We start from the raw sequence: 11,811 nt of genomic DNA, 5'->3' as shown, positions 1-11,811 counted from the left end.
GAGGTAGTCCACACAGATGAAGTCGAGCTCCACCCAAGACTTGAGCGTCTCCCTTGTCTTCAGGTCCAATCTAACACCAGAATCCTAAATGGCCGGCCTCCAATGGGTTGGGAAAAGCCACCCCTCAGGGTTACAGACCACACCGTTTCCAGGCCGAGATCCTGTTAGGAAGTTCGTGCAAAAGCTTATAGCCCGGGCGAGGAGACCGGTAATAGGTTCTCCTATGCTCGGGAGAGCACAAGAAGAGTTTTTCTTAATTTACAAAATAGAAGAAAAGATCTCGAGGTTGAGGGGAAGACAGTACTCATAAAAAAAGTGAAATGGTCCCTACTACATTGCGGATGGAGTTTGGGTGTAATTGGTCTATGGTAATATCGAAAGACTTTAGGACCTCTACAATTAAGGGGTGCAAAGGAAGACGAAGACCAGGCATGAGCTCCTCTTCAAATAACAATCTCATTGTGATTGTGTTCCCAAGGGAAGTTACCTAAGGGGAGACTGTAGGAGAACTCTCTTGGGAGGTTGTACAGCTCACTAAGACCTAGAGCCGGTCCAAGGTCATTGTTGAGGGGCCAAAATTGTCTGGCACCTGACCTTGATGAGAAGTGGATGCCAGACTACTCGAGGCCTCTTGCGCCTCCCGGGGTGACTGTACCTCGGGAAGGACACAGATTGCCTTTGAGCCCGAAGTAGCCTCGTCTTGGCTATCGACCTGGGCTGAGGTACTCTCCTCGGCCTCATCTAAAAGACTATCAAAACTAGAGGAAGACATGGAACTAAACCGAACTAAAAGGAAAAGCGAAGGGAGACTCACCAAAGAGGGACGACCGAACTGGAAGAAAGTGGCGAACTAGAAAACCTAAGCTAAAGAAGCTAAGTGCGACCTCAGATCGAAGACTAGTAAGCTTGTGGCAAAGGAAATGAGTCTCGGGTCTCCCTATTTATATCCACTGTATCGAAGAAGCAACGGTCAAGATCAAAGCAATCCGATGACTCCTAAGAAAACCAGCTGCACGACCCTCGAAATCGAAAATAGTTTAGCGCGTTTTTTGGTGTCCGCGGAGTCTATAGATCGTGTGACGTCCGTGCGTAAATCCACTTGTCACGTCGTAAACTCCCCACACTTGGTCGTGACCCCTAGCTTGGGGAGTGGGGGGCAATTGATGAAGGGGAATTTGGCTTGACCTCATAATCAAGAGACACGTGAACATGACTCAACACAGGTGACAGCTCAGCACAGATCCGCTTGCTACAAAGCAACATCGGGTACGCTAGTACCCCGAACTAAAGTTACTTCTGGCTAAGATCGTCCCAGTATAAGTTCGTGAGTAGGACAACAGTGCCAAGTTCGCTACAAGTCGAGCTCGGACAGACGAGTCACCACGGAACAGGCCTACCTCAGTGCAAGATCACCTCGGTACTAAAGCACTTTGGCATTCGGGGCAGATCAAGTTTGTGAAACGCGAAGTCAAGTAGCTCGCCACCAAGCAGCCCGGCACTTCGTGAGCAGCCCGCTACTTAGCCTGATCGACCTCCGCATGGCAACCTCGAGGAACGCACCTCCGTACTCTACATCCCTCAGAACCGTACTTTGTAACGACTACATTAGTTCACCCACTCCTCGATTCAGACGGGGATTGCCAACCTCACCGCGGGAGACGTTACTCCCAACTAACACGGTAACGGATCTGACACAGCTCCCTACTCCACCTAACCCTTCAGGAATTCTAGTTTATAAAGACTTCACCCCCAAGGGCGAATGTATGTTTTTTATGCGTAATCTTTGCTCTCTAGCTCTCAAACTCACTATTCATCATCTTCAAGCTCTCTACTATAGCTACTATGTGCTAACTTAGCCATCGAAGTATCCCTGCCGGGTCAGCCGCCCCGGGATCTCTGACTCCTCTCTTACAGGTGACCCCAGTTTTCGTCATTGCTAACAACCAGATCATATCCAGTAGGGTGCAGCCAAATTACGCCACATCACTTACATCAACTATTCGGATGAACATTTTTAGCTCAGAGAAAGGAAATGATCTTGGGATGGTATTTTGCCTCCACCGCTGCAATATCCCCTATATCAGCCGCCATGGTTCCTGAGATAAGAAGATCTCCATATCCGATTTTTTCTTAAAAATGATCCACAATATTTCATCTTTTAGCCATATGACTTCGTATTTGCAATTTGGCCAAATATTTTTTACAAATGCATTCATCTGCTTATCCGCAACGACTTTTCCGTAGATGGCCTTCTTGAATCTTTCCTCCATCTTCCGCTGTTTTTCTTTGATTTTTCATTCATTTGGAATTTTTCTTTGGGGAAGATCCATTTTCCTTTGCATCAGATGTCTTTTTTACCAGTCACGAATCTGTAGATTATTCTAAAAGAAAAGAGAGTCACTTTATTCTTCACTTGTTTAATAGGGTTTTGCTCTAAAGAACAGTCAGCAAGCGAACGCAGTAGAGCTTGAAAGTTGGTGAAACGAAGTTATTACCTTCCATTCCATTCTATTCCACCGGGTTATGGAGCTCACATTCTGTAATGGATCAACCGTTCCACATTCTCTAATCACATTACAATTCAAAGCATGCCACCCTAAGATAATAATTGGGAGTTGGGACAAGGCTTAGTTGAATCGAGTACCATATAATCTAAAATGGGGTCCCCGAATATCCGACCTAGATCCAACCATTATGAAAAGTTTGTTCAATGTGTACTTGAGGTAAATAAGAGAAAAGAAAAGAGGAGGTTGTCTCGTCATATCAAGAATGGGTAATGACTGTCCTTGCCAAACATGGATTGAAGACATGAACACATCGGTGGTGTATAGTTCAAAGAATGTACATAATTCATTATAATCTCGTGATCCGTATACCCATTCTCCACGACTTTATGATCCGTATACCCATTTCTGTTTTTGTTCACTTGACCATTCTCTGTTGGCCTTTCCACATGAATTGATTATTGGGTTCATTTTATTCTCTTCCACCATCATTCCAACGTGATGCATTGAACTGCAAATCCTCTGAAGGTCTTTTAACCGAAGGATCAGGATTCAGGAATACATTTCAATCTTGAATACAGGTGAAGGGTGTTGTACCAGGTCCAGAAGCGCAATTACTAAGAACACCTCTACAATTCCTTGTATTGTCTGTCAAAAGACACTCTTCGGTCTCAGGGTCTCAGCAGCTTCGTACGTATCTCCGATAGTTGCGTGAACCACGAAGCGATAACTACAACTACGGTTGTACGAGTACGAGTAGAGGATTCGCAGTCTAATTAAAGTTTCTGTCCTTTCAAAAATGAACATCAAGATGATGGTGCAGGGATATGTTATCCAAATTATCACAGTGAGGTTACGACTGGGGGCACCCTTTAAAATAATGCAAAATCTGGGGTCCGTCTGTCTGAAGCACCCTGCAACTACAACGTAGCTCAATATATCTCCCACAGAGAAATCGACGAGAAAATCGATTAGATCTTGGATGGTTAGATTCTTGACCAAACAAAACCCCTTTAAATAAGATTTAAAACTCTTCTCCCAAGGTTTAAAGAAGGACATGTAAGAAAAGTTTAAAAAACAATCTTTATATGGTTGGCAATGTCAGTTGCTAGCTCAAAGCTGGTATAAATATGGCTAAAATAAGGGATTAAAAATACAAAATAAAAGGTAAAAAAAGTAAATAAAGAAAATAAAAATTTTAAAAATAAAGGTGGTGAAGAAAGCTTGGTGTGTTTTTTTGTATCTTTTACAGTAGCAGTGGCGGTGGTTAATCATTCAATGGCTCTCTTTCTGATGCAAGCGTGGGTATAAATGCTGAACCTTTGCCATTAATCCTCTCTTTTCCCCTTCAAAGGCTCGGTCTCTCTTTCTCTCTTTATCTCTTCCCACTGTTCATATTGCAGAAGCTTTTCGGATCTCTTCTCTCTTTCATGGTTGTTTTCTCCTAGGGGAGGGGCACCAGACATGGCAGTTTAGCAGTTTTCTGAGCAAAAGCAGGAACGCAGCCTATATTCAACAAAGGTGCAGTAAAGGTTTCAATGAAGAACAGAATGCCAAAAGTAGCAGCGAATCTCAAGTGGGTATCTTTCCCTTTCCACTTTTAGGTCGGGTCTTTCTCTGGTTCAGACCTCGGTCTGAAGCTCTGACTAGGGCTTTTATTTTTTACTACAGGGCTTTGAATGGTTGGTGTTGATCCTGAAATCAATGTTTTTTTGTTGTTTCTTGACTTCTTCAGGGGACTTTTCTGCTCTGCCTTTCAAGTGGGTTTATGTTGCTTGGTTCTTCCCTTGTGTAATTTTGAAGTAGCAAATTTAGTGATAGCTCTGGGAGTGTAGCAGTTTTACTTGTGTGGTTTCTATTACATATCAATATACTTTTGTTTTTTTACATATCAATATACTTGGGCTGGCCTTGTTTTATATTGCTATTTCAAGATTTGAAGTCGACTCTCGTCATCTTTCGTTATTTATTTTCAGCTGATTTCATCTCTACTTTGGAAGTTATATTAGCTTTGGTGTTCGTTGGAAGACTTTTGAGTTCTTTATTTAATTTTTGATCATTGTTTAGTGTTTTTGTGCATTTGGGATTGTTTTTTTTTGCCAGATTTGGGCTTCTATTTATTTGGTTGACTATTCTGGATGTTGTACATTGCTCGTTGTTTGCTCAAACCAGTTTTTGGTTAGGGAAAGATATCCTGTTTTTTTCCTGCTGCTTTTGCTGCACTTGCTGTCGAGGTTAGATGGATATGGGTGACAAAGATAAATTTGGTTTGGAGAAGGGAAGTGGAGATCCCGTCAACTATCATTCATCTAATATGTCTACGGATTGGAGATTTGGGGGTGCCAATATCTCTAATCAGTCAATGGGTTTGGTTCCTACAGACAATTCCATCCCTGTTCGCAAAGGGGATCTGATGGGTTCATCTGTTTCTCTGGTAAACTCATTTTGTCCAACCATTTGGGACCACCCCAATTCACAGAACTTGGGTTTTTGCGATAGTAATGTACAAACCAGTACGAACACCTCCAACACAGTAGCTATCAGGAAAGGGATTCCTGTTTGTTCAAGCACTAGTATCGATAAAGCTCTTGACATAGGCTGGAATCCCACAATATCAAAGGGTGGGGTGTTCTTGCAAAGCAACACTGGAATCATTCCCCAGAGCTTATCTCAGTTCCCAGCGGATGCTGACTTCATTGAGAGAGCTGCTCGTTTTTCATGTTTCAATGCTGGGAATTTTAGTGATATGATGAATCCTTTCAGCATTCCACAAACCTTGGGCCCCTATTCAAAAGGTGGAACAGTTCAGGCCCCAATTCAGAACAATGAGATGCATTTGCCTGAAGCTTCCAAAGAAGTCACTCCATCTGCTGATCATGGAGCCACTGAAGGGAATCCTATAGAAAATGAGAGACAAACTGGGAGTTTTATGAGGCATCCTGATGAAGCAAAACAAGGAATTGGGGTTTCTAGCAACGAGTCTGATGAAGCCGATTTTAGTGGTAGTGGTGGTGGGCAGGGGGATCCATCTATGTTGGAGAGTGCAGGTGGGGAACCTTCTTCCAGTAAAGGATTTAGCATCAAGAAAAGGAAAAGGAGTGGTCAGGTAGAAATAATGCTTCTGATTTGTTAATTTCTACCCTATCCTACTTAATTATTTCTTCTTTGATTTTTCTAACATGTTTTAGTAATTTTCTATGGAAGGATAATGAGCTTGACCAAGTTAAGGGAGCTCAAGTACCTGGTGAAGGTGCAAAGGATAACACTGAAACCAAGCAGAAAGGTGACCAAACTCTAACATCAGCTACTGCAAAACCTGCTGGGAAACATGGTAAAGATAGCTCCCAGCCGTCTGATGCACCAAAAGAAGATTACATTCATGTCAGAGCACGAAGGGGTCAGGCAACAAACAGCCATAGTCTTGCAGAAAGAGTAACATTCTTCTACTATAGATTTCTTTTATATAGTCTATTTTTGCCATGAACATTTTGGTAATAGCATATCTCCTTTTCTTTTGGTCAAAACATAGGTACGAAGAGAAAAGATCAGTGAGAGGATGAAATTTCTTCAAGACCTTGTCCCTGGTTGTAGCAAGGTATTTTATCTGGTGTTGGGAGTTCATTTAACTGAATTTCTCATGACTCAATTGTGTCTGTGGTTCATTTTATGAGGTGTGCTGGTTTTACAGGTCACAGGGAAGGCAGTCATGCTAGATGAAATCATTAACTACGTACAGTCGCTGCAACGGCAGGTTGAGGTATGGTGGTTGTAAGACTTGGAAATCTCTTAATTGCGTAATTGTGTACTCACAGGTGCTTCAAATTTTAAAAGGATTGTTGATTGGGAAAATGACCTGAATCCCGGAATTGAGTTACATAGGAGACATGATTTGGCACAATAGTTGATATAGAACAGGAAAATAGCATATATCCTGGATCTTTGTGCTTCTCATCCTATTGTATTTACTGTGATTCTGTCATAGTGTATGTTGATATTTGCCATAGTTAGTATTAAGAACTTTGTTGGTTCATGGTTGAAAATATGAAAAATTCTCTCTTGTTGTAGTTTTTGTCGATGAAACTTGCAGCTGTCAATCCACGGTTGGACTTCAATATTGAAGGCTTCCTAGCCAAAGATGTAAGTGAAGTGGCATAAACACATAGATGCAAAATTTATACATGAATACTTTATTTTGATTTCTTTCATGTTCTAACTATTTGCTGCTTCATAACAGATCCTTCAGTCACGTGGTGGTTCTTCTACAATGGGCTTTTCTCCAGATATGGGGATGTCTCATCCCCAGCTACATCCATCTCAACAGGGATTGATCCAAGCTGGAATTCCTGGCATGGGAAGCCCCTCTGATGCACTTAGAAGGACCATTAATTCACAATTGACAGCAATGAGTGGTGGATACAAGGAACCGACTCAGGTACCATGCTTTCCTTGCAAAATTAACACCACTCGTTTGTATTCCATTGCTTTCCAATCCCCTTTTTTTTCTGAGACCTCATTTGTTATCCCAATGGATCATTTCACTTTTTCTCTTTCCATCTTGGAATCTTTTGATAAATGCTTAGCAAATAGACAAAAAATTAAGTATATAAACTAGCTGTATAAGGCAATAAATCTCTAAAAAACAGAAAGAGAGAGAGAGAGAGAGAGAGAGAGAGAGAGAGAGAGATGTATAAATAAATAAAAATGAAAAGGACTTCTACTTTGTGATGTCAGTGAGGCAAGCAAGTCTCCATAAGCCAAGACTTCTTTTGGGTATTTTTGGTGGGCCACATTATGAAAGTACAAAGTAAAGCATGCATTTTTTTAATTTTAGATGGATGGAAGTCTTAATTTGGTTTAGCAGTCTCCTTACATCTTAATTATCTACAGCTACCCAACATGTGGGTTGATGATGAGCTTCACAATGTTGTCCAGATGAACTACGGTGCTAGTGTTCCTTTCAACAACCAAGAGTTAAATGGTAGAGTTTCTGTTTATCCTATGTGGATCGTCAGTTAGTGTTGCCTGTGGTTTGCTCACAGTTAAAATTTATCCTTTGCATTTGCAGGTTCTTTGCCACGGGGGCATATGAAAGTTGAGCTTTGATCGACATCTTCTGCGTCTAGTTCCACTTAGAATCACGACCTTCTCGTTTAAGAGGGATGATAAGAGTAAATTTCTCATCCATTTTTTTTACTGGGAGGATCTTTCTGTTACTTTAGATATTATGAATCTGGAGCCATGGCTGAGGGTCACTAGTTGCTTGTACAGCTGGAGGGGAAAGCAACTCAGCCTCCAAAGATTCTCAGGTATATTATACAAGCTAAAATTGTTTTCTGAGTAGTATATATATGCAAAATAGAAAATCCATTGTATATGGAGATAAAGAGTTAGTTTCCTCTGGGAATGATGTGGATGCTGAGAGTGCTGTAAAAGGAATCTTTTACTGAAGCTTGAGGCAGATGGGTAAGATGCTCAATGGGTTCTCTCATTGAATTTGCTGCGAATCTTGACAGGTTTTGAGGGGAGATCAGTTCCTTGGGTTTTGGATTTGCAGTTGAAATTATGGTTGTATTGTTTCAGTTCTAATGGAAGAAATGTAAGTTGTAAGTTTTACCAAATATTAACAAATGAAAATCATTTTTCATTTTTTCCCTTGTTCCTGGATGGTTATCTTGTTGAAAGTGAATTCTTTTTGATGCATAAAAGAGAAATTATTTTAGAGCTACCTTTAGTTTTGGTGGCAAAATAACCATGGCAAGCTGCAGTTAACTGTTAATTTTGAATTACAAGTTTACAACTTCAAAATGTGTGTTCACTAGATTCCCTGTCTAGTAGAATCAATAACATGTCACTATCGACTTCTGTTCGGACAATTCGCATTTTCCTACACAGAGTAACAAAAAAGACAAAAGACTAAATGGCCGTCGCGATCGAACGAGTCCGCTTCTGAACCAGCTGAAATATTCTCTTGGTCTCTAAAATGTAGTTGATGAAGTCCAGTGGAACCAATATATTTGACATCATCTAGCAAAACGAGACTGCAAAAAGCTGTTCTAAAGATCCAACGAAAGCATGGGAGGCGTCAAAAATGATAATAACCAAACAAAAGTATAGAGGAGGTAAAGGGAAAACCCAGTTTCTGGCAGATTTGATAGGCCATGAGTTGCATACGGTCAGACGGGTCTGTCAGCAACAGGACATTATTGGCCCTGTAATTCATGGTGTTCAAAATCTGTAGGTACGGAACTTGCAGAGTTGATCTACTTTGACTTGAGATTCCCTTCTCGTTAGGGCCTAAGCAGTTTACCGCCCGTAAAGTTTCAGGCCACCCCTTAACTTCTTTCCTTGTGCAGTGCTGCAGCCTATGTCCATGGCTCCTTGCAAGCAACTCTGTGAAGTAATGGAAGAGGAAAAGCAAACCCAGTGCATATATTACGTCCGTCAAGCCCATTTAGATTGTGAATCTTCATTGCTGTTTCTGTCCATTTGATTTGAGTTAACCTTGAAATCTGGGAGATGGACCCAGTTGTCTTTCAATATTCAACTGTTTGTGACTTGTGAGTCAGACTGCTGACTCCTGAGTGTTCCTGTTACTGTTAGATACTGCTGTATTTCTTCTCTGTGGCAACCATTTGCCAACAAGATAAAAGTTGTAACGTCTGATCGAGGTCAGACCTCTGAAGTATCAAGTTTGTTTTGTTGGCTTGGCCATGGATATTATATTGCTTCTTGGGTTCATCCTTGTCGCACAAAAAACAACCCCCAGAGAAGGCGTTCGATTCCTGGAGAAATTAGATGGTGGCAGTTTCCAGGTAAGTTGAAAGTTAGAAACAAATTGTGGCGCATCCATGAGGCTGATAGTGGTGGTGGTGGGTTCAACACTTCAACTGTTGTTGAAAGTCTGAAATTGAAACTCTCGTGAAATACTTTCCTTAAAAGTCAATGCCTTTGGTCATTGGGAAACACGCCCAACTTTTCGAAATTAATTCATCTGAAAGTCTTACAGCAGGTTCAAGATCATTGAAAGCCTTTTGCAGTTGACCAACTCTGAGAGGCCGAGCCGAGCCGAGACCCGAGAGCAAAGACTTGCCTTAAGCCCTTTCCTTTACTGAATGTTAGTTATGAGAGGGAGGGAAATTTTGTTCTTTGCTCTTACACTGATACACAGGCAGAGTGAAGGACAAGGTGAGAAGGGATAGAGCAGTTGCAGACTTTCAGTTGTATGTGAATAGCTTCATGACAACCCCATACTATTATCATCTGAAATTACATAGGATCAGAGACTTTGACTGTTTTGTTTGCAGAAGGCTTTAGGCTCCATCCAGGGTGCAGTATGGTATCGTCATATGTAAATACGGTTTGACCATCCACTGAACATGGATAGAGTTTTAGTAGATACAGGTTACGGCTCATGGCTTATGGGTGGGGTCAACACCATCATCATTGTGTTGGATGGGTCCCACCAAACGACAAACTGGCAAACTGCCCATGTGGAACTCAGAAGCCATGTCGGGACCCATTGGATGAGGACATGTCACAGGTCCTAAATCCTAATGGCTGCTCAAAAGTCCTACTGTGTATCAAACGGTTATAACATGGCAACATTTGATTCTACTTGGGAATTGAGCAAAACTTGTTTGTCTTTTGAATGGTAAAAGGTTTTGCTTCACTGCTTTACCTAGTGGAGCAAACAAATTGTAGAGAAGTAAAAATTTAATAAAACATGAACCAAACACTTTGCACAGTTTCATTTTGCTTACCTGGGTAATTTGAAACTTCATTTTAAAACAAAGGCTACCTTAGATTAATAGATACTGCCAAAAATCAACATAGCCAGATAATTTTTAGCTACTTGGTTGTGGAAGGTGGAGCCCATTTTACATTTTTCTTTTTCAATTTCGAGTTAAAGATTAGTGGATTCAGATGGCAGGCATGAGTGATGGTCCATATGTATTTGTTTATGGGCCGAAGGACAAGGTAAGCCCACTAAGTCCCAATATATTAGGCATATGTCATCTGTTTGGTCCATATCGATAGGGGTATCATATTTGTATAAATGGCTACCGATGTAAGCTACACTACAAGTAGCTATCTATTCCATAAGCCATACATATTGGCACCATCTGCCTCTATATTGGGCCATGTCGGTCGATATGGTCCAATACAGTTTGATACACACTAATACAAAAGTATATAATGCTTGATTTATATAAAAATGCTGAACAAATAAAGTTTTCTAGAAACTTCAATAAAAATTGAAAATTCTAATCATAAAAACTGAAATGGAGTGATAATTATTATATTATGTATATATGTTCTATAGTCTCAGTATTATTGATTATAATGTTTCTCTTCTTATAATCTATTAAAGTGTGCATTTTTCATGTATTTATATCTTATTTATAGATAAACTTCAATAAAAATTGAAAATTCTAATCATAAAAACTGAAATAGAGTGATAATTATTATATTATGTATATATGTTCTATAGTCTCAGTATTGTTGATAGTAATGTTTCTCTTCTTATAATCTATTAAAGTGTGCATTTTTCATGTATTTATATCTTATTTATAGATAATTCAGCTTTAGATTTAGTGTTATTAATGTAGTTATGTGATTTTTATACATTTCCTTAACACATTCAAGCATTTTTAGATCTTTCATTTATATCCATTCATTTTCAAAGTATACCCATCTCCATATCTGTATCCAAGCTATTCAATATGATACATGATATTGATAGTTGTTACTTTGATCCTTATACTAAAACACTAATACATCATTGATGCGGACAGTTACAAACTAATATGGATTCGTAGGGGTCGATATAAACCCATACAGATCCAAAAGAAAATTTGTATTAAATATATGTACTTTTTGAGTTTAATTAAATGCAATATATGATGGAACCCAATACGTGGAAGCAGCCAAGGGTAACCTGGCAGGAGCGACAGCTCGGCACAGCAGTGCGCTCAAGGCGCGAGCTCCAAGAAGAGGAACCAGCGGTCCGAGCTCCCCAAAAGGAACCCAAACTCTCCTTTCGACCCCAAGCCTTACAAGGAGCGCAAAGGGCAACAACCTGAACTGGCCCACCCCAGGGCAGTTCGGGCCACACTTCTATCCAAACTCAAGACTTTACTTTGCACACCACTCAGACACTTTGTCTCCATGCCGCCGAACTAAACAACCGTGCCTGACACCAAAAGAGTCCGTATCCTGAGGCGGCGCGCCTGACTGACTTCGGATCTGACGCTTGACAGCCGCACTTCAACGGCCACCTGCCACTGCCACCTCCAGTTACAGAGAC

The 11,811-nt window shown here is 40.7% G+C and overlaps 1 protein-coding gene across 20 annotated transcripts; it reads left to right on the top strand.

Moving 5' to 3' along the window:
- The first annotated feature begins 3,309 nt into the window (after positions 1-3,309).
- Positions 3,310-8,156, top strand: LOC148863418 (transcription factor bHLH49-like). 20 transcript variants are annotated; one of them, XR_016110219.1, is made up of 13 exons: positions 3,411-3,809; positions 3,908-4,080; positions 4,176-4,264; positions 4,608-5,610; positions 5,709-5,936; positions 6,034-6,099; positions 6,193-6,261; positions 6,570-6,641; positions 6,739-6,936; positions 7,392-7,482; positions 7,570-7,672; positions 7,773-7,810; positions 8,018-8,156. XR_016110219.1 is itself a non-coding variant. In XM_088979342.1 (11 exons), the coding sequence occupies exons 4-11, from the start codon at positions 4,744-4,746 to the stop codon at positions 7,605-7,607; spliced, it is 1,629 nt and encodes a 542-aa protein (XP_088835468.1). In that variant the 5' UTR covers positions 3,326-3,489; positions 3,757-3,809; positions 3,908-4,080; positions 4,176-4,743; the 3' UTR covers positions 7,608-8,156. The 20 variants fall into 20 exon arrangements, 9 of the variants coding, with proteins under 9 accessions (XP_088835469.1, XP_088835468.1, XP_088835473.1 ...); XR_016110216.1 differs by having other exon boundaries at positions 7,570-7,810; XR_016110220.1 differs by lacking the exon at positions 3,411-3,809 and having other exon boundaries at positions 3,840-4,080; positions 4,688-5,610.
- Positions 8,157-11,811: the final 3,655 nt, after the last annotated feature.

The sequence above is a fragment of the Nelumbo lutea genome, chromosome 3, assembly GCF_056320005.1.
Source record: "Nelumbo lutea isolate HS-2025 chromosome 3, American lotus-T2T, whole genome shotgun sequence".
NCBI classification, from domain to species: domain Eukaryota; kingdom Viridiplantae; phylum Streptophyta; class Magnoliopsida; order Proteales; family Nelumbonaceae; genus Nelumbo; species Nelumbo lutea.
Note: the sequence above shows the minus strand (reverse complement) of the source record. Positions and strands in the feature narration are given on the sequence as shown.

What these genes read in the sequence shown, in the direction of transcription:
- LOC148863418 (XM_088979343.1), top strand. Translation starts at nt 4,744, where the DNA reads ATGGATATGGGTGACAAAGATAAATTTGGTTTGGAGAAGGGAAGTGGA. An exon ending in TTGTCCCTGGTTGTAGCAAG is followed by an intron (nt 6,100 to 6,192) that starts GTATTTTATCTG and finishes CTGGTTTTACAG; the next exon opens with GTCACAGGGAAGGCAGTCAT. An exon ending in GATACAAGGAACCGACTCAG is followed by an intron (nt 6,937 to 7,391) that starts GTACCATGCTTT and finishes AATTATCTACAG; the next exon opens with CTACCCAACATGTGGGTTGA.